The 25,630-nt window shown below is 42.5% G+C and overlaps 1 protein-coding gene across 3 annotated transcripts; it reads right to left on the reverse strand.

Moving 5' to 3' along the window:
- Nucleotides 1-2,798: 2,798 nt before the first annotated feature.
- hif1al (hypoxia inducible factor 1 subunit alpha, like) lies at nt 2,799-17,774 on the reverse strand. Of its 3 annotated transcripts, none has more exons than XM_019265557.2 (15): nt 17,624-17,773; nt 10,623-10,813; nt 9,293-9,498; nt 8,474-8,558; nt 8,028-8,143; nt 7,126-7,310; nt 6,872-6,978; nt 6,511-6,658; nt 6,121-6,380; nt 5,813-5,979; nt 5,627-5,722; nt 5,350-5,504; nt 4,922-5,033; nt 4,510-4,633; nt 2,799-4,264 (listed from the first exon to the last, which is right to left on the reverse strand). In XM_019265557.2, the coding sequence occupies exons 1-15, from the start codon at nt 17,656-17,658 to the stop codon at nt 4,197-4,199; spliced, it is 2,055 nt and encodes a 684-aa protein (XP_019121102.2). In that variant the 5' UTR covers nt 17,659-17,773; the 3' UTR covers nt 2,799-4,196. The 3 variants fall into 3 exon arrangements, with proteins under 3 accessions (XP_019121102.2, XP_027136015.1, XP_027136016.1); XM_027280214.1 differs by lacking the exon at nt 17,624-17,773 and adding an exon at nt 11,539-11,798; XM_027280215.1 differs by lacking the exons at nt 2,799-4,264; nt 4,510-4,633; nt 4,922-5,033 and adding an exon at nt 5,189-5,240 and having other exon boundaries at nt 5,290-5,504; nt 17,624-17,774.
- Nucleotides 17,775-25,630: the final 7,856 nt, after the last annotated feature.

Consider the following 25,630-nt stretch of genomic DNA (forward strand, 5'->3'; position numbering starts at 1 on the left):
GAGCAGCTGCTAAAACAAGAAGTTAATTAAAGCATCATGAAAAAACTAAATCAGACAAATCATCTCGAATCTGATCATTTTTATTAAAAGCATGGTTTACAATGTCTTCAAAAGTATGTTTTAATGATATTAAAAACATGTTTTATCTTTTTCAGATTCTGAGTTTTCCTGATCTGATGGATCAGTCTTCCACCTGCTGCAGGTCAGTCAGTTCAAACTCAGACTAACAACAAGAGCAGATAAAGTGTGTGAATTTGTGAAAACTTGTCTGCTCAGTTCAAATTTTAAAGATAAAACCTGTTTGAAATATATATATATATTTTAATGCAGCCTAGTATGAATTATGAGATGTGATCTTGATGTGTAATTATATTTGTGACACACTTCTATTTTCCCCCTCAGTGTTTTGAGCCCCACCTTTGTTTAGCTCTCATCTCGTTTCAACACACTCCAGTTAATACATGAACACAGTGAGTTTAAAGTGTGACCTGCTGCTATTGTGTCCATAAACATGAAACACATCACTTCCTGTGAGGCACAGGGATTTTTCCATGGTAACAGGCGTCGATTCAAATATTAATTTACAGGAAGACATCATGAATCATCCCTGTAGGAATAATTACTGAAGTGAATGTTGGCTAAAAGGTCTGTGTGCAGCAGGGTGGTGATTTAAAAATCTCACTTCTGCTTCTGAATGTGTGTTTGAGGAGTTTGTCGAGTTTGACCAAAGTGGGAAGTCGGTTGGACGAGTTAGGAAATGAAAAGAAGAACAGTTGGTTCTGTTTACTGTAAGCAGTCAGCTGTGGTTACAGTCAGATGAATGGATGGCAGTCATTGATAAAGCAGCGTTTGGTTGCACATCAGACATTTTGACTCGTCTCAGCAGGAAACACTCAGGTGGACTTCACAACATGAACGGCAGCTCAGCTGCATCAAGTCTCACAGTAACTGATGCAGCATCATAAGAGAGGAATGCTGCCGTCATTAATACACCTGAGAGTTTCCTGTGTCAAAGTGTCTGCTGTGTAACCAGCTCCCAGCAGAGGAAAACACCAGCACAGGTAATCAAGTGCTGCATTTGCATGTGTTATTTTCATTTTTGGCCACTTTCGTAAACTTCTAGGAAAAGATATCATATAATAACAATCCATGTGCTTTTTGCTCCACGATTTAAGATTTTCAGGAACATACAACTGTAATTTAGATCAGTGGAAGCAGAATGTTTCTCACCTTTTTAGGGTGCTACATCTCAAAAACAGCATTCAGAGTATTTTTATATTGTGGCATTAAAAAAAACTCCACCACCACTGCCCAACAAAACCACAAACTGTACTGTGTGCGTGTGTGTGATTGTAGGATGACAAAATGATGCTTGAAACGCATGATATTGATGTACTGCTTTTAGTTACTTCCACTTTCTTTCTGACCTACAGATTTTCTGAGAAGCTGGACTCTTGACAGCTCATGAGTCATTTATCAACCAGCGTTATGTGATCAGGAGCCATTTAACTCCCCTGCTCAGTGTTTGAGAACATCACAGGAAACAACCTTTGAACACTGAGTACAAGAAGAGACTGAGTCAACATGATGGACTGGATTACATAAGTGGGAGAGGAAACAGAGGGCAGCCATGAAACTGTTACCAGAAAGGATGTAACGTCGTCCCTGTAAATAAAAATCTCACGATTTCAAAATGGTCTCATTGCAAGACGGGAGTGTCTGGAGGATTTCCCTCCTCACGTCAGAGTCAGGTGTTCAGTGTGTCACACCAGTGTGTGTGTGTGTGTGTGTGTGTGTCATCAGTGTGAGGTGGTGTAAACGGTGAATTCACAGTTACTCAATCAGGACTGATGGGAACATAATCGCCCAAATTTGTGATACAAGATGATGAAAGTCATATTATTTTATTTTATTTAAAGCGGTTGTTGCCAGCTCAGCCTCTGGGGTTTGTGTCTTCAGCTCCTGATTGGCTGAACACACCTGGTTGGGTTAATCATTAGACAACAACAATCTGTGTGTATTAGGTCGAGGAGTCACTGCTTTATTTACTTTTTAAATCATTCATCTTTGGATAAGATTACAGCGCTCATTCAGATCACTTGCTTACGTTAGAGTACCAACACTACAATGTAAGAAAATACAGGGGTGTAAATAAAGACCATGCCGGCAGTGCAAACAGGGCCTGTGGGGTCAACAATGTGTTAGGTTTATAGATAAATAAAAATGGATGTTGTCACCCCATAGCTGCTCAAACAAGCCACCTGTAATGGTGTAATTTATGAGATCAGCCCTATAAAAGGGAATCTGCTGCACTGACATTGTTATTTCAGTAAAAGAGTACGTACACAAAGCAGTAAAGCGTACACTGGTGCAGTATATTGTATTATTAGAATGGTATTGTTGATGCCTTCAGATCATAATCTGTATATAGCTGTGTCTTCAACTCTGCAGATTGTTTGTGTAAAATCTTTATTTGTAAAGTAACCAGTTAGTTAAACTCTAATGAAATATAATGGATGTAGCATGGCAGTATAATCCTGTTTCCAGCACTGCATGAGAAAGTACAGAAATGAGTCTTTTCAACATGGTGGTTATTACCATAGAGGTTTCTGTTAAAGGTTACAGGCTGTGAGGTGTTTACAGTTCAGTGTCAACCACACAACACTGCTGTTGTTTTAGGTAAAATGTCATTCTGACTGAAATGATGTGATTTTCCTGTTTTGACAGTGATGAGGGGATCAGACCTGATCGCCTACAGATGGAGCCAGGTAAAACTTTCATCACACAGCAGCTACTGCTTTTGCTTCAACGTCTTTTTATTTGGCTGAAGATTACAGGTAAGGATAAACAGTAAAAATAAAAGATAACATTCAATGAAATGTCTTTCACTGGATGATAAAGGCACAGAGAACTTTGGAAGAGTGAACATGTTTTACGTTGAAGCATGACGGGCAGTTTTCAGATGTAGAAAATAACAAAAACAACCCTCCACGTCTCAGACAGATCACAAGCATCACAATATTTCATCAAACACTACAACTTAAAAATAAAACCTTCAACTCTCAGCTCACACGCTGAGGCCCGATTTCTTCCAAGTCATAAAATTCAAACTCGATACTATCAAACTAATCAAATAACATGAATACTAGTGTTGAACTACATTTGAATGGGTATATAAACAAGCTGACTCTATTGTTTCTCATAAATGATAATGGCTTCAGTACTACGAGTTAATTAGATTATAGATTTAAAACGATCATAAAAAGGACAAATCAAATCTGCATAATTTATGGTTGTTTAAGTCCGTTTTGTTGCCAGACTGAAAGGACTCACCAAATATTCCATAGTCATGGTGATGTCACCTGTGACTCATAGCATCACATTAGCTTATAAGGAGTGTTAGATGAGGTAAACCCCACCCACCCGGCACGTCAGGAAGATTAAAACAAACGACCCTCGACTCAGGGTTTTTTCGATATCACAGTAATATCAGTTCAGAAATCTTCTTCCTGATAAACGCGCAGTGTAAAAAGGTTTTAGCACAAGAATATAAAAAGACGTAAAAATATGCCACTGAAATAAACGATGCCACTGATGTTTTGTTTGTTGGTGTAATCTGGAAAAACACAAACAGCAGAAAGCTGTTTCAGATTTGACGGATGTTGGCTCAAAGCAGAGCATTGTGGGAGTTCGTGTGCAGGATTTACATGTTTAAATGATGATCGAAGCACAGGTAATGTTTAAATTCAAAACTGATTAAATTTAGCTGCTCAGAGAAATACTTTTCCAGACTTGTCTCACGATTTTGTCTTTCACGTCTATTGCATTAAAATTTTAGCACCGCCAGCTGTTTCCATGAAACAGGCTGAGAACAATGATGGATTCTCACTATAAATCAGGACAGATGAAGCAACTGGGCAGCTTTAGGTTAACAGCACCTCCCACCTGCCTTACAACACGTCACTCAACATCCCAACATAAGTGACTTTCCTGGTTCAGCTACAAGCAACGAGGTCACGTCTGGCCTCACATCATGGTTACGCAGCGTGTGTGTTTTTCTGTTCGTGTGCGTACGTGTTTGTGGTGTGTTGCGTTTGTATGTGTGCGCTCAGGTTGCTGTGTTTTCAGACAGATCCGGCACTGACTTTCCCGCTTTGAGCATGGAAGTCGAGCCAACTCGTGATCGGAAAAGAAGATCAGGTCATGGGCGAGAGAGGTGGCGACAGGTCAGGTGGGCGAGGTATGAAAATGTCCCGCATCAGAGCTGGAAGAGAGAGAGAGAGACACACACACACACTGTTAGAACAGAAGACAAACTCTGTGCTGACATACAGAGGCTGAATTCTTTGTATGAATTAGCATCAGTCTCCTAACAGACCTAGACCACCTTCAGATGTGGACTGCCTCATTTCACAGGTTAAAAAGAAAGGTGACTTTAAGGTCGTACATAATGTGTTGACAAACTAACATTTAAGAAACTGTGTGTGTGTGTGTGTGTTTTAATCTCACCTGCAGTATCACAGAGTCCCTGTATGCCTCCTAACAGTGGGTCTCTGTCTGTGAGCAGCCGACTCCGCCCTCCAGGTCGCGGGTCCAGGACCAAATCTGATTGGTCGGTTTCATCCAGACAGCCCTGGAGATGGAATTTAAAAAATGAACCATTTTCACAAACTGAGTGAAATCAGTGAATTTGAATCTTCACTGTGTCTGTATTAATACACACTGTTTCTGAACTGATCTGTTCTTCTTGCCTGCTGCTTCCTTTGCTCATGGGAACATGTTGATGAATCATAATTACACACAGTGGAAATTTCTCGGGCAGCATCTTTGCTTCCTTTCATTCACTAAAACTTTGTAAGCGTCTTTTAAAAGTTGCTGGATAAACACATTTTCTTCCTCTGCGTCTCCTCTTCTTACGCACCAGTAATCTGTGGCTGAGCAGAAGTTCCTCTTCTATTGAGGAAGCTTCTTGTTTCTGTCTCTTGTCCTGAATCATCAGATGGGACAACAGCTCCTCGTCTGGGATGTGAGTCCTGAAGGAGGTAAACCATTAGTTTCCTTTTACAGGTAGAATATTTAAAACAAGGTACAACCTCATCTAAGCAGAGAAATAAACCGCTGATGTTAGAACATACATTAGTGTTCGATATTACAAATAAGACGAGCTTTGTCCTAAAGAAGCCACCATACAGAGGCTAGACCATCATGGGCTTTCCTCTGGCGCCACCCTCTGGACACACTTGACACTTTCTGGTGTGTAAACATTGCAGCTTCACATTCGTGCCGCACTTGAAGTCTAAACATTGTGCAGTGACAGCTTTGCATGTAATGAGATGTGGCCTGTCGTACCGTTTCCTGCTCAGAGGGACTGCAGATGTCCCAGCTGAGGAATCAGACGAGGGTTTGTCTGATTCCTCAGGCAAACCGCTGAGGAAGGTGAGCTGGAAGTCATCGTCCATGGAGATGTAAGGAGCCAACATCTCCAGATCCATCCCCTCCATGTCCTGTAAAAAGGGAAATTGAAGTTAGAGAAGTCTTCAGTGTTTTTATTTTTTATATTTGTCCTGAAATATTTAATGATGTAAAACACTTTATAACTTAAAGATGATGATGTTTCTGCTCTTACGTCCTTTGCGTCTCCTTTCTTCTGAACATCTTCCGGGCAAATTGCAAAGAACTTCTCCACCTCACTGGTGTCCATCACCTCCTCAGAGGGTGAGCTCTGTGGACAGACGAGGTACAGAACAAATGAATGGTGAGTAAGGGGTTAAATCAGACGGAGAAGCTGACACTTTAAAAAGCTCCCATTTACCGGCTCAGGATCAAGTGAGGAGACTGGTGATAGTAATGACACAGGTGGAGAGATGGGGTTGAAGATGGGTGAGAGGAGCTGTCGCAGCTGTGGAGTGCACAGATCCTGGGGGTGGTCCGGCACAGAGTCTGGACTGGACCCGCTGAAGAACGACAGCTCGACAAAATCTGACAGACAGAAAACACAGAGAGCTCAAAAAACCTGTAATTAAACCAACAAATGAAAGATTGAATTCAAAGCATGCACATCTTCCAGAAACCTTCATCACTGGTGTTCATGTGAACAGAAATGTCCTCGGTCTGTCTCACCTGTCAGCGGCACAATGACGTCTCCAGCTTCAGGAGCCAACTGGAGGAGCTCCCCTGGCTGCTCCTTCAGTTTGAGGAAGAGATCTGCAGAGCTGCTTGAATCTGAAGCTGCGTCCTCAGTCTGAGTGACGTCGGTGAGAGGGTCAATGTCAGGTTTACAGTCATCGATGTCTGCCCCACACTCTGCTGGTGTGTGTGTTTTAGCCTGACCACATCGGATCTGCTCGACGGAGAAAACAACGTCTGGCTGCTCCACGGCACTGCATGAGAAGAAGATGATGTAGAGAGTTACGAAGAGGAAATAAATAAATGATGAGACTGCATCCATTAAAAGGTTCCAGCTGTCTCTGTGTTGGAGCCAGAAATGTGTCACATGACCTCGCTGCCTACCTGAGTATGAAGTTAAGGCAGACGACGGCCTCGGGCTGTGACGTCTTGCTGCTGTAGAGGACGGTCGCCTGAGTCTCGGCCCAGACGAAGCCACCGCTGTTTGCCAGGAAACGGTAGTGGCTGGTGTTCACTTGACCTTTGGACAGCACTACACAGTGTGGACAGACAGACGGGGACATAAACGGATGAAGCTTTGAATAAAGATGTGATGTATTCCTCTCTGCAAATCTACAAAAATATATTCACCTCACAAACGCTGTGAAAAAGCTAAAATGTACTTCTTTCTCTCAATGGTACATTTTGTTTTTAATGTTTTCAGAATTCTAGTACAGTACACATTCACACACATATTGAAACTCACGTGTGTGCAGGCTCTTGTTGACGTGATCTGAGTCGAGCGCGTGATGAAACTCATAAGCCGAGCGGCCAATCAGATCATCGGGCTTGTATCCCACCAACTCTGTCACCCTGGAAACAAAAGAACAGGAGAATAAAGATTACAAAAGAAAAACCTCCAGAGATTTTTATTCCTTTCTCTGACGCGTTCTGTCTTTCACTCTTGCGTCCCATCTACATGGAGGTCAGAGGTCAGTGTCAGCAGGTGACGTCTCCTACCTGCCCTCGCAGTGTGTGAAGCGCAGGTCCATGCTGTGGCGGGTGAGGAAGGTGCAGGTGTCCAGAGGGAACTCCACACTGGAGGGGTGAGGGATGGGCTCACACAGCAGAGTCATCACCCGCGCAGCAGGGGGCGACGTGGATCCGCCGCCAAATGGACGCACGTGACCTGTGCAGTGAAGAACCTGGAGAGGCCGAGAGAGAGAGACGGAGGACGAGCTGTGCAGAGCATCAACATTTAGATTCTGTTTCAGCATCAAACATTTTTGATGCTTTAATCAACTGACAGCAAAACATGTTTTTATCAAAACGTGTTCAGTGTCTCAACATAAAGAGAATCTGAGTAACAGTGTGCTCATTCCTTTCAACCTTTGGATCTAATTTTACTTCACTGGTATGCTGCTGAGTCTATACACTGCATGCATCAGCGTGGCCTTACAGGACGTACAGGCTTGAATGTGGCAGTCTAGTTGTTGACTGCATTACCTCGCCTCACCCTCTCCGTCCTGTCGAGAGTTAAAGCTTCCGTCTCTGCGTGTGACACTCATAGTAAAAGGAAATGTTTCGCTCTCTATCAGGAACACAAACTGGACGTGTGTGTGTGTGCGCGCGCTGTAATCAGTGTGTGTGAACATGTCTTTTACACAAAACAACTAAGTGAACCATGTACACTGAAGAGAACAGGGCAGACTGCCAGGCATGCTCTGACCCACTCTATCTCTTCAAGGCTGGACTTTAGCCCTGTGTGTGTGTGTGTGTGTGTGTGTGTGTGTGTGTGTGTGAGTGTGTGCGTGTTTCATTTGTGTCCTTTAAGTAGCTGCTCTTGGCTTCACAGAGCTATCCACACTTGACTTTAGCATGGAGTCAAGTGTGTGTGTGTGTGTGTGTGTTTTTATTGATACCTTCCAGGTTGCAGACTTGATGTTGACGGTGCGCCCCCTGCTGGTCAGAGTGCTCTTCATTCGTAGGAAGAAGTTCCTCTCGGTCGGCTGTTCTGACAGCGGCTTCTTACTCAAACCTGAAAGAAACGTGACAGAGATAATGAAGTTCGCTCACAGATGTTTATCAGCTTCAATCGTTACATTTTTATTTTTTCATAGAATGATTGAAAGCACTTTAAAGAACAGTTTGTAACTCCACTGTAACACAAAACAACTCTCCTCTTTAGTGACTGTGAAAACAGTGACATGAATTTATGACGCTGTGTGCTGATGGTTCGTATCCCAGTTCAATCTCAAACATCAGCACAAAGCTGCAGAGGGCATTAGACATGGAGAGGTGGATGTGTCTGTGGAACATTCACACAGGTCCAATCTGTTTTTTATTGGAATAACAGAGTGTGTCTGACCTGGACGTGGAGTCAGCAGATCTCTGAGCTCCTCTTGATCACAGGGGTGAACAAAGTCGTAAATACTCTGACCCAGCAGCTCCAGCTGTACACAACAACAACAACAACAACAACAACAACAACAACACGTGTCAGTCACAAACAAACATTAAAAGTTCAAATCAATTTAAAATAACATTAAGACGCTTTTTTTCTGACATGTCCTGGTGGAGCTGTCTCTGGCAGAATGTGAGTGTGTGAGGTGTTATTGAATATTTGAACACACACTGAATCTAATTACAGCAGCTCCACAGTAAACAGCAGGACAGTACATTTCACTCTGTATTCATGCAGATACCAGAACCTTAATGTGTTTCAGTGATAAACCTGATCTCAAAACAGAGCTAAGAATAGACGTAGTGGATGGCTTCTCTCTCTGCTCCCCGTCATGCTCGAGTTACCCAGAATAGGTCACGTACTGTCCCTGAGGCCTACAGTAAAAACCAACCCGATTGAAGAAACAGCCGTGTAGTAAAAGCTCCAGCCAAGAGTCATTCAGGAATGATAAACATTTATATTAATGATGGTGGATTTCTTGTAAAACTCAACTAAAGTTTGATTAATCTAACGAGGCTGACGAGGGAAACGATCTTTGTTTTTGGCGTCAAAGTGATGATTCCTCACATTTTATAATGCAGCTGTGAAAACTACCACAGGCTGACATGGTGGAAAATCTCTGGTGTAAATAGAAATGTTGGTGCCGACTCATCCTAAGAAACAAGAAGGTGGAACAGACCGGCTTCTTTATGATCTGTGTGTGTTTTAATTATCAGACTGTACCTGTGTGATGCCGATGTGTCTGTTGACGTTCTCCGTCAGATAAATCATGTCTCCCTCCTCAGTCATCACCATGATGAAGCCAGCCAGCGCCTGAGGATAGAAAGAGTCCATTGGATCTCCTTCCTCCTCCTCCTCCTCGTCCTCCTCCTCCTCCTCCTTCTTCTCCGTCTCCTCTTCCTTCACTTCCTCTTTCTGCTTCTCACCTCCTGTAAAAACAAAACAGACTTTGGTTCAAACTTTTTTTATTTCAGTGTATGTCTTTATTTGTCTGAATGACCTTGTTGGATTTTCAGAAAACAAAATATATTTTCTACTCGCTGACCAACTGTGACTCAGCAACATTTGTGTGCTCTTGAAGTAAGCCCATTTTCCAGTGACTGGATGTATTGTCATTTGTTTGTCCTGCAGTGAATCAGTTTGCAGGCATGAACACGTCGACAGAGTCACACTTTAAAGCCCTTTGTCACCTGCATAATAAACTGGTTTGTCCTTTTATTATTGATGAGTTCATTACTCTGCTCTCACACCTGAGAGCACAAAACAACACTGAACCAACTGAACACCGGACACGCAAAGTGTCGGAGAGATTTCCCATCAAGCTACCTGTGATGCCTGACTGAGTTCACTATTGAAAGTCCATCAGTCATGAAGGGGAGATGAGGATGAAGGAGACACGTCTGTATCTGTCAGCTCATTTTAAATCAGACTGCTTCAATGTTGGAATAACAAAAGAAACATCCTCACATTCAAAAAAGAGTTTGTAAGTTGAATCACTTTGTTTAAACCCAATAAAGCACCAGCAGCTGGAGCCTGAATAAATTCAATTAAAACGTTTTATTACAGAAGTTCATTAAGTATGTCTTCATTAAAATGTAACCTAATGACTGCTATCATTAGATTTCAATTATCTACAGGCAAAGTAGAAATGAACCATCATCCAGACGAGTCATTCAGAACACAAGTTTAAACAGACTGAGAGGAACAAACATTTCAAATTAAAAGCAGACACACTATCGGTGGTCCCAAAAATGATTTGTGCAGCAATGAAAAATAATCTCTGTAAACAGATCTGTGCATGTAACCGCAGAGACTGTGGGTCAGGTGTTCTGGTTTCTGTTTGTAGTACGAGCGGCACTGACCAATCACGTTTGAGCAGGTTTTGATTACAACAGAACACATGGCTGCCGTCACCTGATGAGATTTTTATTTTGTTTATCTGCTTTCATATGCAATATAAATTAAATAATACTAAATACAGTCTGAACTCATTTCCCAATAATTAAGAAAACCGAACATTCAGGTCAGACGTTCATCTGAAGATGCTCCTTACCGGGTCGGAGGAGGCGTTGCAGCCACAGGAAGCTGAGGGAGACCCTCATGATGGCAGACTTGTCCAGGTGAGTGGAGACTCGACGTGGGAGTGGCAGAGTGCGGGCGAGCTCATAAAACACCTCCGTCTCCTGACTCCGCCTACATCTGGCTGCATCACGCGAACGCAGCTTCCTCTGCTCCGAACTGGTCCTACAGGAGGACAAGGAGGACGAGGAGGAAGATGGACAAGGAGGAAGAGGAAGAAGAGCAGGAGGTGAGGGAAGACCAGAGAGACGAGACATGATTAACAGATCAAAACAGGAAGAAGTAAAATAAAGGAATGAGTAGATGAGAGGAACAAGGAGCAGGATGGAAAGTCGAAGTGATAGAGAGGGAGTGGAAAAAAGACGTGAAGAAGAGAGACAGAATGTGGGAATGTGGTGGAAAAACAAGAGTAGGAGACGGACAAAAAAAAGGAAAAGACGTCAGAGTGGGTCCAGGATCAACACACGAAAAACCAAGATCATGGCTCACTACACGTCTCCTCAGCTTGTTAACACTGTGTCCACAGTTCAGCTCCAATCACAACACTCTGCTGAAGACACGGTTCACTGTTCACTTTGATTTCAGTTATTCAGGTTCAGCAATCAGGGAAAGAACAGTAAGGACGAGGATGAGAAATTAGAACACACCTAGAACCTTTTCAGCGTCATTATATAAGATTTCAGATCTCTAACAGTCACTGCTCAATAGTTTATAGCTGTGTTGTGTGTGAGACTGACAGTGAGCTGTTTGGGTTCTTACATAATAAAGAGTTACATCGTTCAGTGTTCTGGTTTTTAAACAAATAAGAGTTCAGGATCAACACCAGCTTCCCCTCAAATATATAACACACTCATTGTGGATACTTTATATAATCATCCATCAACACAAACCTCAACTTTTGCCCTTTTAAAGTCTCTTTATATTCTAGAGTCTTAAAATCTCTGAGGTCCCTCTGGGATCTCCTTGAGTCGGCGCTCTTCCTTCACCCCTCTGTAAATTCATCTCCCTCTTCATGCGGGTGATCCTGACCAGGGAGTTCAGCTATGTACACATTCCTGGATGTTTTTTGATTCCAAAGTGGGAACAGAACCGACAGCGAAAATAGAGAAAAGGGTCTTAAACTGAGGGGAACAGAGCGTTATTTATTTCAGCCACTGGGAGACTTTCCAGATCCTCCCTCCTTCTCCCTCCTTCTCCTTCCTTCTCTCTCCTTCTCCCTCCTTCTCCCTTCATCTATCCCTCGATCCGCTCGGCATCAGAAACATGTGCTGACGAAAGCAGGGTTTCATTTCTCCACAGTGGGTGGACGTGCAATCACATTTCATATCAAATTAGGCATAGAAAACAAACAGCATGAAAATGTTCCTCTGCTCGACCACAAACACTTCCACTGGAAGCAAGAGCAGACTTATCAGTCAGCAGTCATCATCGTGTCACCTCTGAGAGCTGAAGGACAGCAGCTGAATGCCAGCTCAAAAATAACTTCAGCTGTGACTTAAAAGCAGCAGCTGTCACAGTCTGACGCAGCACACGATACAATATAAAGTGATGATATATGGCTTGTTATGCAACACTAAGTTAAATACTACAACATTTTACAGTAACGACTGACCTCCCTCAGGGTTATCAGCCATGAGAACACTTGACTGTGATTGGCTGGAGGACGCCCGGAGATGTGACTTAGTAAACAATCATTACAGTGCTGATTATGAGCTCGTATAGATACAGAGTGATGATCTGCTTCCACAAACACAACGAGCAGAAACAATATTGCACTTCACAGCAGAGCTACATTACTCGACTCAATTCGACACACTGAATTTATCGTTACAGTAATTTCATATCACATTAAACTGAACTCCTGTGACGACACTAAAATATCTAAAGACAAGCTTGGACTCTGAGAAACAATTAAACTATTTTCTGACATTTTATGGATCAAACAATTAATCTAGAAAAAAATCAGCTAAACTGATAAATTAGCTGATGGTGGCTCATGTTAATGTCAGCTGTTTGTGTCACAAAGTGACAAGAAATTTAGAAACAGTGTCTGAATTAGTGTCTGTGCACCAGAGATCAGCTGATATTTAAAATGCTCACAACAGAGCAGCATCAGGTTATAAAATGTTTTTCACGTTATAACATATATAACACAAATCTTACATAATCATTCTCACATTGTAACGTGATACTGATCTGTTCTTCTTCTTCTGCCACGGCATCAAAAAATACTATGAGACATTAAAACATTTTCCGTGAATCGTCTCCCCCGTTTAACCTGTTGGGAATGAAGCTTTGATCTGTTGCCACACATTGAGCTCTATCCTTTAGTGTTCAGACAGTCGAACACTATGTTCCTGCCAGATGACAAAGGCGGTGACACACCCACACCATCGCAGCCAATATGACTATGAATATTAACGGCTAAGCCACCTGTGATGCTGAAGATCTCTCTGAGAATATTTGTGGTGGATTTAGTGAAGTTTGTGGAAGATGTTTTCAGCGCTGCCACTCCCATCCCACTTCCATCAAAACATTCTTTGGCAATGTGAAGATGTGAACTCGCTGTACAGAAGACAAGCTCCATTACTGAGTGCAGCTCTGACAGCAGAGGTTTGGTCTGTGCGTCACTGCTGCTGGGAACCATTCATTGTTTTCACATGACTAAATTAAATCCTTTCCAAAAAAGATCCAAAAGAAATTCTTTGTTGCAAAACACTTGTTGTGATATTTTGCACTTCATTTCCCAGAAATCACCTGTCATACCGTGTGACGTGTTTTCTTGGATTTCTCTCTGTGATGTTTCAGTTCAAGCAGCAGACACGTTTTACTAATTCGACACATCAAGTCTTGCACAGAGTCCGTAGTGTTTCTACAGTAGCCCAGAAGAGACAAACCAAACACTGCTCGATAGGTCCTTTTGAATTTTTCGCAACTTCTGCGGCCACTGTAGTTTCTCCTACATGCTTGGTGAGGCTAGGTGTGTTCACTTTGTAGCAATCTGCAACTTCACCACTAGATGCCACTAACTCATGCACAGTGGTCCCTTACAACAGCAAATGTTAAAACTAACTAAAATCTTTATCAAGCCGAGAATCGAACTTTTGAGCTTGTCTTATTAAAATCTGAGGTAGGCCATAAAAAGCCTGAAAAAGTTCTGCTACTGCTGCGCACCTTAACGCATCGCCTTCATTAGACGACGTGTACCTGAAAACACACGTCCAGCACCTTTCTACAACCTGACAGTCGAGCCTCATCACACACTGTAAGGAGGATTACATGACCTCAGACCTGTAATGACTTTTACAAATCGCCCAGACTCGTCTGTGAGTCACTGAACTCAGGTACTGAGGACAAGAAACTCTGTTAGACTGTGTGAAGAAAAGCAGAAGCAGCAGTACGCTCAGGAAGACACATCAGCACGACGTCTGTCAGCAGCTCCAGTGTAAACAAACAGACGTCATGTGTAACATGTACGACACCTTCTGAAACAGCATCTCAAGTCAAATGTATTTTTATATTTGAGGATTGTCATGTTACATCTGACGGGAAGTGCAGCTACACACACACACACACACACACACACACACACACACACACACATAACTTCAAACTGCTGCTGCACATTTCACAGAGGACGACTAAACTTGCAGCACAGAGTCACACACAGAATCACGTAGACTTCATTCTCACAGACTCACCAACGGATGATTCAAATTAGAAAAATCTTCGGGGGGAAGACTCCCACAGAGGGGTCGTGAGATAAAGTTAAGGAGTCACGCAATGATTAACAAGAAAATACACATTTATACTCATTCCAGACTTTCTTATAAACTTTGTTTTTTTCTTGTGAAATACTGAATAATTTGACATCATGTACATATTGGTGAAACTGCACAGATTTTTACTTGAACAAACAAAAAAACTTCAATATGAATATTTAGTTTTAGTTTCTATGACAGCAAACTGAATGTCTCCCAAAAAAAGCAATCTGAAGAGCACTCGGACATTTTTCACTATTTTTAGACCAAATAATTCATCAACTACTACTACTACTACTACTACTACTACTACTACTACTACTACTACTGTTAATAATACTGCTAACAACAAAGTGTCCAACTTCTTCCTCCTCTCTCTAAAACTGTAACAAGAAGTGTGTCAGCTGGGCGGAGCTTCAGAGAACACACTGTTCTCTGGTCAGAGGACAGAGCTGCACTTTGGCGACCATTTCCTATTGCTCAATGAGTGTGTGTGTGTGTTTCTGTACTGAACACCAAAGTATGTGTGTGAGTGTGTGACAGAGAACAAACTGTGGTTGTTTATTACCAGAAGCAGTCCTGTGCCCGTCGGTGTGTGGGAGGGGAAAAACACACACAGACACACATTCAGGCGAAGATCCGCCTTCATCTTCTTCAACGTGGATGCATGCACACTGCAATCTGGATGGTGTGTGTGTGTGGGTGTGTTTGTGTGTGTGTGTGTAGGTAAAGATAATACGTAGATCTGCTTCACTTACAGAGAAAACACTGTGCTCTGTAGTCCTGAACTCGAGGGGAGAGAGGGGAAGATATTCAGAGGGACAACAGAAAGAAGAAAGTATGAGGAAGTCCAGAACAAAGACCCTGATCTCCCCTCCCAAACACACACACGCACACACTTCTGTTCACAAATGCACACACACACCCCCCACACACATACCAGACAGCTCATTTCCCTGTTGACCTGTTTGTTTGGGTTGGAGCACACTGTTCACCAAAACACAGCGTGTCAACACGGGGGAAAGGTTTTTGTCGACTCGGAGTGTGTGACGGCACGTAGCCCACTGCTGCGTTACACACACACACACACACACACACACACACACACACACACACACACACACACACACACACACACACACACACACACACACACGCGCCAATAATTACACATGTTGGACTGAATGTGCCAGCAGACAATATTTAGAGAGAGCTAGTGTCTCGCAAAGGCAAAGCAATGCACGGTGGGTAGTAATAGTAAAGTAATTAGTTACTATGACTGATTAATTACTTAATTATTTTAAAATGTGAAACATGAATCCTGATCAAAACATTTAAAGATGTGAAATATTTTTATTTTTTTTAAAATACACTTCAATCATGAAGTGCAGCCTGAATGGAAACGACCTGCAGGACAGGTGTTGTTACTCTAACAGTGAACATGTTTTACATACTTTTTATTTGAATATGGACGTACATAATGTGTGCTGCTGCAGTAAGACAGGAAGTGTTGATAAGATCATTATCATCAACGTTTAGCTGGAGACCAAACGAAATATTTCATTTCAGGTTCAGACTTGACATACAGTGAATCTGCAGAAACTGTTAGACTGATCATATCAGACAAAAGACACGCTGATGAATCCAAATCTGAGGTTATGGAATGAGTGAATCTGACAAACTTCAGTTTGACTTGGTGTCTCTGCTTTCTTTTCATTAGTCACATGTTTAACTGCTCTGACACAAACACAAACCTCTTTTGTTAAGTTCATCTGATCTGACCTCTCACCCTCACTGACCCAGACGCCCTCATGGTGGATTAAAGAAGCTCAGACGTTTCTCGAGGCTATTGTTAGGCTGAGGACTGATGGCTGAGCCTTAATGAACAAAAGCTGTTTAGAAAGTCAAAACCTGACTTGAAATGTTTGTTTGTTTGTTTTGATTTAAATCGTAATAATCCAAATCTCTTTATTCAGTTATATTTATTCAGATTTATTTCACCAACTCACACCGTCCACATTTTAATACAATCTCATGGATCACTACACTTTGATACATTTCTTGCACATTTTAAATATTCTGCACACGACCTACATCTCTTCATTTTAAAAAACATATTGTTCATATTTATATCTTCTAGTACTTCATTTTTATCTTATCTTTTTTTTTTATTATGCACCAAAACACTAAGACGAATTCCTCATATGTGAAAATCTATTTGGCAACAAACCTGTTTCTTGGCAGCGGTTTGTAAACTCAGGTATCAACCTGGCACGGATACTGAAACATGATGAAAGTTTCCTCCCTGTCGTGGCTATCTGACCCATTTTATGCTGAGTGCATTCAATTTTTCACAGATTTTACACCAAGATTTGATCTCAATGAAGTAAGAAGCAGAGGTTTGGAGGCTTCAAACTACATCTGAACAAAGACTCAGAAACAAAAGCAGGACTGCAACCCTTCATTCAGTTCATTGACTGGTCTGTAAACTGATTTCTACTGCGGTCTATAAATTCTTTTGTTGGACCAACAGTTCAAATGAAAAGATCCTCACTTTACTGTCACGTCACACACAAACAGGCTGCTCACGTTTCAGAAGAATATTCACTGAATTAACAAACAGGAACCTTTTTTTCCCTGAATAAATCTAATTTTTATTTTATCTTGTGTCGTCCTGATGTAAAACAGCAGCATGCTTCATGCTGGGTGTTCTCATGGGCTCCTGCAGGTCGTGCATCTGCAGACCTTTCCCCTTCAGGAGGACAGGAAGAGGCTTTTTAATTTAATTTATTTCATATTTTAATAATTCACTGAACTGGCTGCAGATGTGTGAATGTGTGTGTGCTGCAGGACACACACACACACACACACACACACACACACACACACACAGGATGAAATGTGAGTGTGTGTCTGAACATGGCTGACCAGCTGTAACAACAACACAGGACACACACACACACACACACACACACACACACACACACACACACACACACACACACAGCCTGTGTCATTAAAACAACACTTCTCACACACACACTCACACAAAAACCTTCAAAATAAGAGCCCTGTCTCGCGCATGATGACCGCTGTTGTTTTTCTGCCTCGCGGGGACTCGCATGTCGGAAAGTTGCACGAACAAACAACGCGTCTGCGCAGAAAGCTCGAACACAAACACAATAAAATCAAATATTTAATAGATGACTCTCACCGTTTGGCCGCCGCGGCCTCCTGTTTGTCCTTCATGTTCCGCTTTCTCTTTATTTCTTGTTTATTCCCGCAGGTCGACGCTGAAGACACGAGCCGCTCCGAGCACGTCAGGCGCTGCTTCCGCTCTGCTTCAAAATAAAAGACACCCCGCTGACGTCAGCTGGAGTCAGGTCACGGACTTTCCTCTGGCAGTAACGGAAAGTAACTAAGTATGTTTATTCAGATACTGTAACTAAATTTGGGGACTGTATCGTTGCGGTTTAGGTCTGGCTGATTTGGTCCTTGTCTTGGTTCTTATGTATTTTTTTAAATGAATATAATTGGCTGTTATCTATTATAACATGTTATCACTGGTAAATTGTATTAGTTTATTAATTTTTGTAAAATTCTTAAATTGTTTTTAATGTGTCTCTGTAAAGCACTCTGTGCTGCATGTCTGCATGGCATGTGATACATTATTATAGACTGAACAAAGCTTTGCTTGAATTTACGTCAGTAGAACAAAAGTATAAGAATCAGTCCCATCAAATATATCTGATTAGATATATATAGACAGTTCAGAGAAGGTTTAAAGAGTCAAACTAACAAAGTTTCACCAGCTCTGCAACTTCACACAGCTTTTATTTTTATAGGTCTATTGACTTCCGGCGTCAGTGTCTGTGTGACTTGACGCAGCCGACGCCCGCGTCACGTCACCCATGACGTCACCAGCCCCCGTGTTTTCTCGGGTCACGTTCTTCCTCCAGAGACACGAGCTGCGTTTGTCTGCAGCGCCCCCAGTGGAGCCCAGGAGGAGGAGCAGGCGGTTATCATGAATAACGGAACAGATCATCAGCATCATAGACATATATAGTGGTGGATTTGACCCTTCACGACTATCCCTGGAAGACGATGAACCTATGGAGCTTAGTGGCAGCGAGGGAAGACCTCCCACCAGGGGGCACAAAATAACTCCATGCACTTCGGCCGGGTTCGAACAAGCAGCACGTTGTCGCGTCTTTCTCGGCACAGCTCTAAAGGTGGCGGTTCGGCTCGTTACATATCGGTTTGGGCTCAGTGGGACAGGGACACCCATTCTGTCTGTGGGACTTGACGGATGACGTGTTGTACCCACGCCTGCCACTGTCCCGTCCTTTACTAACACTTTTGGACCCTCGTTGTCCAACTCTGGCAGCGGTGTGGTCAACAGCACCTCAGGTGGGGGAGGAAGTGGAGGGTTGAGGGGCACCATCATCCGCCCAACACTAACACAGGCACTTTCAAACCCCCACACTCCCCTTACCACTTCCTCGCTCCCTTTCTCGCTCCAACTCTCTGCCCCACCCTGCCGTGTGGCAAATGCTTCCAAGGGCCAGGGCACCTCGGAGGGTGGTTAGTGGAGGTGGAGGAGGGGGGAGGAAGCAGCAGTGGAGGAAACAGCACCCCTTTCAGCCTTGGTCGCTTTGCCACGCTGTCACTCCAGGAGCGCAAGTCAGACAAATCCGGTTTGCGGCAGTGGAGTGGAAAAAGAGCACAAAGAGGTACCACGCCGGGGCAACATCAGCAAAAGCAATGATAAGATCATGTAGGCCGAGGAGCAACCCGCTGGACGCTGCCAAGTCCTGGGCACCACACTGTGCCCACGCATGCATGAGGTGCCGCTGCTGGAGCCGCTGGTGTGCAAGAACGATTGCACACGAGAGGCTGCGGTCCTGGTATTCATGGACGACGCTCATCACAGCCTGCAAAGGGGTTTATCTGTTCCTGGCACGGCCAGGGAAGGCGGGTATGTCTTCAGTTAACTCTTAATTAGAAAGATATGCATTACAAAAATACATCATACCTTTTGGATATTTGCACTTCCTGAAAGTTAAGAAATGAGGGAAAGTGGAGTAGAGATTGAGTCTGATTTTCCTGTAGTGTCTAACATTTTTTTATGTTTTGTCTCTCTGTTCCGAACTTGACAGCACAGACGGGAACTCTCCGAGTGGCACAGTGGTTAGCTGGAGGAGAAGCTTTGCACTCCTCCCTCCTTCCATCTCTCCCTCCTTCTTCGTTGTCCCTCTCTGTCCAACACCCTCTCCGCCGATCCTCAATGCCAAATTAGGGGCCAACAACCACGAGAACTACCCTACCACTGCAGTATTAACCCTCAGTATTACTCTCTTTACATGCCATGACCCAAACCCTGCTCCCTGCTGATTTTTACTCCCACGATGGACAGTTTTGGTGGGAAACACTTCCTGATCGTTGGCGCAGATTAATGATCTCCGATGGATTCAAGTTAAAAAAATACTTGCATCATAAAACAAATGTGTTACTATAGTGAAGACTCAGCAAAATATCAGGTAGTTAGCCTTCCCTTCAGCTTAGACGTTCTAATTACTTTACATGGCCAAAAATATGTGGACACCCCTTTGATCTGAACAGTGTTTTTCCAGCTTGGTAGTGTGGAGTTTGCTGTTTCACATGACATGCTCTCGTGCACAAGCCAGGTCCTGGTTTTCCCAGATCGGGTGGAAGAAGTTAACAGACCTGCACAGACTTCAACTTCATCCAACACCTTGGGATAGCTGGAACACAGACTGTGAGCCCGACGAATGAGCCATCAGTGTTGGACCTCGTTAATGCTCTTGTGGCTGAATTGGAGCAAATCCCTGAGGCCAGGTTCCAACCTGGTGGGAAGCCTTTCCAAAAGAGTGGAGACAGTCTATATTTTGGTACCAACAATGCACAAATAGGTGTAATGTTTTGGTGTCCATTTACCTTGGCCATATTTTGAATTTTGAATTGAACCTCAGCTCTTATCTGCCCTACAAAGGCAACAGCAGCAGTTCATCAGTACTTTAAAGTGACGTTTTCATTTGTGTCTGATAAAACAGAGGAGGCATTCGCTCTATCTAAAAACTTGTTTGTTAGTCAGTTTCTAACCCACAGTTAGGTTATGAGAAATGTGAAATGCCAAATGATTCCAGATGTCATGATGGCGGTCAGCAGTAGTGCAGGTCAACACTGTGTTCAGGGAGGTTTCCCCACTCATGCCATTGTGGGAATAAGTTTATTCCCAGTGCTTCAGCCCTCTGCTTCCCCCAGCCCTCCGTGATTCTCTGCATCAGACTGCATCAAACAAACAGAGATCGTTTATCCTTTCTATCTGCAGCTCTGAAGACAGCAAGGGTGAACAGCAGACCAGGCTCATTCGTCCTTCAGCCCCTCCTTCATCCGTACCTCCCATTTCCCCTTCATGCAAAAAGACACTGCAATGCCACGGCCATTGTATTTAAGTTATTTATTTTATCACAAGACTATGTAGTAATTTATAATGTAAATACTGAAATACTCTATAAATACAAAAGGACAAATGTGTATGGAAACAATGACTCGGCAGCAAGGAAGTGAAGAAACAGGAAAGATGAAGAATATTAAATATGAAGATCCTTCTATTGTACCTAGCAACCACCAGTTAAAATTGAATGTCTGCTTTTTAGGGAACTTGAAGATGTCAATGTGTTTTTATTTCGTGGATAGAGTTTCTCCAGTTTGTCCCTGAAGCGAGCTGGGTTTAATCTGTCGACTGAGGCAGAAGCATTTCGGGTCCAGTGTGACTTTTTAGAGAAAGCGACCCGAGTCGAGCACCGAGAGCAATATTTCGGGCCGTACATTTCAGCTGACTGTCCGAGTGAATAGATCCGATCATACTAATTCTCCTGAGCATCATGCGTGGACAAACAGCATCTTATGAATTACTTGCTCATGAACAAAACACACACTCTTGCACATTCCAAACGTAAAACTGCTGGCACACACCACACACCACACACACTCTCTCCCCTCTTATGCTGTAGCATCATATATACTGTGGCTTGGACTCCCTCCTGTCACACCTGAATTGCCTCTTGCAAGATTTGCACATACAATATATCCACAGTCCATCCTGAGCTGCCATGAGACACACACGGGGTGTTATTGTGTGTGTGATCTGACTTCTGTGCAGAAACAGCTCTTCTAGCTCCGCCATTCACTGGATATGTTTGGTACAGAGGATTCAATATGTTAATCTTCAAAGGAAATGTCGTGATTTGGATTTATTTCCTTTGCGATTTTGATTCTGCTTATCGATTCTGGTGCTTATTGACTCTGTTCAGATTCCAAATGTCATGAGGATTTTATTTTTTGTTTGTTTTTACTGGAGTTGGACGTGCAAAGACGAGCAGAGTTTGAGGCATTCTAAATAGAAAGGAAAACTGCATTTTAATATCATGCGCATGAAATGCTTATCATATCTGACAGACTTTCCACTCTGTAATCAGACAATGTCCCTTTGGTTTGTAACTTCATTATTCAGTCTGACATTGTGTTCGTGTCAGCTGCTTTCTGTTCGAGGGGTTGTATTTCTGCAGCGCACTTCTGAGGAGCAGTAACATTTTCCACGTCTGTTCCCATTTGAGAGTTCTCAGCCGTGGCTGTAGTGAGGAACGACAAACATCTGTCTGTCTGAGTGCCATGATGTTGGTACGGCTATTCATGCTTTCAATGCCACTGACTCTGGACTGCCTGACTTTAAATCGAGCATCATGTCAGGTCAAAACGATCATCTGTCCATCATGACTCTCGCATCATTGTGCTAACGCTAGTTTCCAAATGTTAGATGATGAGCATTAAACATTAACATTAGCATTCAGCAGTCAGTGTGCTGATGAACGTGCGTGTACAGCTGCAGTGACCTCATCACTGCCTGTCTCCATCTTCTGTCACTTCTCTCTGACCTCACCTTTCTAGCCGAGCACCAGACTGATTTACATCACTGACAGAGAAACCGACAGACTACAGACTGCCTCCTGCATGAATCAGCTGATGCAGTCATTACATTTCACCATATCAGTACAATCTTCTGTCGTTGCCATATTGTAAACATTCATACATAATGGTTGTTCTTCAGGAATCGATAAGCGTGATGAAGCACGTTTAAAGAGTAATAATTTGGTCGTCATAACTTTGGAGATGGTTTAAATTCACGACCTGGTTCTCGATATCCAACTCAATGCCTCACTGAAAATCCACAACATGCATGCCAAAGCCCTTTCTGTCCACTGTTCAACCATCAGCCAGAGAGGAAGGGCCGCCAAGGTGTTTCTGAACATGCCTCTTATTTTGGGCCATTACAAATACTTACTCCTGTCTCACATGTATGTGCTCCGTGCCAATGTAGAGCTCACAGTGCAGGAAGTTGGCAGTTTTTTATCAGCCCTTGTGGATTTTTGTGGGTTTCTTTGTGAGTTATAGAGTTACTGTCTGAAATACATCCTATAAATAGCAGAGTAACTCCCAGGACTGCAGGAGCCAAGGTTATGCCCTTGGAGCAACAGACAAACCGCCAGGTTCCTCCTCGCACTGTGTTTGAGCCGGTGTGTTGTTGCCGCCCATACAGTCGTTTTTGTTGTCATAGCAACAGCATGTCTGCTGAGTGTATTGTGAATGAGCTCCTGAGCTCTGGGTCAATCTCAGCTTTAAGGCTAATTAATGCTCTCACCGATGTCTGAGAGGAAGAGGGGAAAATGGATCTGCTCTCTTTGGATGAAAATGATGTGAAGCGTCAGACTTGTCCTAACATACTGAAGTTAAAACAGGAAGATTATTTCAAAACTTTGGATTTCTCCAACAGCTTGTGCAGCACAATCCATGTTTCTCTTTGTGTTCTAGGGCTCTGCTTCACTTTCACATTAAAAATATTCTGATGTGGACATCCTGATCTCACATCTACAGGTGGTCCGAGATGCAAATGTGTTCCTGACTGCGTTAAAGTCATTTTATCAATATTCATGCAGCACACGATTCCTTCCAAACTCAGTGTCTAGTCTTCTTTCTCCTGATCATGTCTCACCTTTCCTATTTTATGTGTCTCCCCAAACGAAAAATAAATCGTGAGTAGGAATCCAATGAAATTTAAGCCCATCTGCTCATAGAAGATATATTGAGACACATGCAGGTGTCAATGAGATAAATGTGAGTTGTGTTTGTTCAGCACAGAACATTTGAATTACGCTGCACAAGCTGTTCAGTTTTCTCTCTAAGAGACGTAACACTGGACGTGTTAACTTCCAGAGTTTTTTTCTTTATCTTATTTACTCGTAAAATGAGTGAGTCCTGTACAAATGTTCACAGTATAAATCGTGTCCCTTTGCTTGTATGTTTGTTTTGTCCTCCACCCAAATCACTATTTACATTCTTAAGCCTGACCAACATGTCGGTGTTACCACAGCTGCTGAAGGTGGTCAGAAGCAGGATCACTACTTGGCCAAGGGAAACCCAAATACAGATCCACAAAGTCTAGACTTCAGGTTTCACTCCACAAATGATTATTGAAGGTTTTTCCTGCAGTTGAAGAATTCATTTCCAAAACAAAATATTTGAACACTCATTGTAGAAGAAGCAAATCCATTCGTCAGCCAGGAGTCTGTGCTTTAAAAACCACCTGCAGGTTTTGTTAGATTTATGCTTCAGCCTGTGACAGGAGTCTCATTTCAGCTGATTTCAAAGCACAGATTTCACTTTGTGTCTCTGAGAAAGGTGAAGTACAGAGCAGAGTAAACGCTGCAGAAATGGAGGGTGATAGTATTAATTTGGCTCTAGAAGCATTAGGCCTAAATCTAACGTGCTGTTTAAATCACACAGACTAATGAGCACTGAAGTGAACAAAAGCTGTGATCACAGGACCAGCTGGAGCTCCACCTGAGTACATTCAATAATTCACCTGCACACTCTGAGGCATCCGACCGTCTGTGAGCTGAAAAAACAAACAGTGTCGAGTCAAATGAGACAAAAATCTGAGCCAGGTTTCAAAGATGCCACAGAAGTCTGAACATTAAGGTCGACGTTTTCCTCTTCATGGTTGTTCATCACGTGAACAGACGGCATTCCTCTTCCGTTCATTTTTTTTACATTTCAGGCTGAATCAAGTCAAGATGCTTCGTTTTAAGGTTGTTTTTGAAGTTTCTCTGTGTGTATGCATGTGTGTATGTATGTGTAAAATCTGCAATCTCTACAGTTACCCCATGCACTGACCCACACACACACACACACACACACACACACACACACACACAGCATCACGCACACGCTTTCACACAGTATATGCCTGTTCTGGTGGAAGTTATAACAGCAGAATGACGTCACTGTATCCAGTTTGTATATGGAGATCTGTTATTAAAACGTTAAACCTGAAACAAACGGTGTGTGTGTGTGTGTGACAGCGCGCTGGGCTGCTGTTAGATTGATATTTTAGCTCTATATACATCTAATAATATTATACACTTTACACATTTCACAAATCATGCTGGAACTACGTTTATGTTTCTGCTTCAGGTGTAAAATAAATATGCAGACTCAAAAATCTTAAAAATCTTGCTCGAGTTGTCAAACATCTCATTTAATTAACTTCACTAAAGTTATGTAACTGTTCTGCTGACTGCAGGTACAGTTTCATACCAGATCTGAATGTAAATCTAAGAAATGGTAGAAAAAAATTCAAAAAAACGTGAAGGGAAGACTAAATACAATGAGGAGTACTAGATAGAATAGTGAGTTTTATTTTATTACATTACTACTCATTACTTATAATTACTTAAATCAAAAACCTTTACCCAGCAGCAGGTCTACTGACTTTTTAATTATTTTTTATTAGAACTTTGTTTCACAAACAAAGGTAGCATACAAATCATTACAGAAGCATTTCACATGTATATTCTACACCAGGGGGAGAAAGAGCTTACACTAGTTATTTAAATGTGACGGTTTAATCAGTTAATTTAATGGAACAATTTACTGCCTGGGCTCACTGGAAAGGCAACAAAGATGGTTTTCTCTGAGTTTACATTTATGAATATAATTATGACATTTCACCATCAGTATGATGAGAATGATAATAAATGTTTCGTTTATTTTTTCTCTATTTTTGTTAAAATCAAGAGCCCAACTAGTAATCCCTCCAAAACAACTTAACATATATATATAGGACATCATATACTGTAAC

Source organism: Larimichthys crocea, chromosome VII, assembly GCF_000972845.2.
Source record: "Larimichthys crocea isolate SSNF chromosome VII, L_crocea_2.0, whole genome shotgun sequence".
NCBI classification, from domain to species: domain Eukaryota; kingdom Metazoa; phylum Chordata; class Actinopteri; family Sciaenidae; genus Larimichthys; species Larimichthys crocea.

Bases quoted from the DNA above. Each gene is read 5' to 3' on its own strand.
- hif1al (XM_019265557.2), bottom strand. From the start codon at position 17,658: ATGAAGGACAAACAGGAGGCCGCGGCGGCCAAACG. The intron at 10,814-17,623 runs GTGAGAGTCATC...GTCCTCCTGTAG, and splicing joins GAGGCCGCGGCGGCCAAACG to GACCAGTTCGGAGCAGAGGA. The intron at 8,559-9,292 runs GTACAGTCTGAT...TGTTGTGTACAG, and splicing joins GACACATCGGCATCACACAG to CTGGAGCTGCTGGGTCAGAG.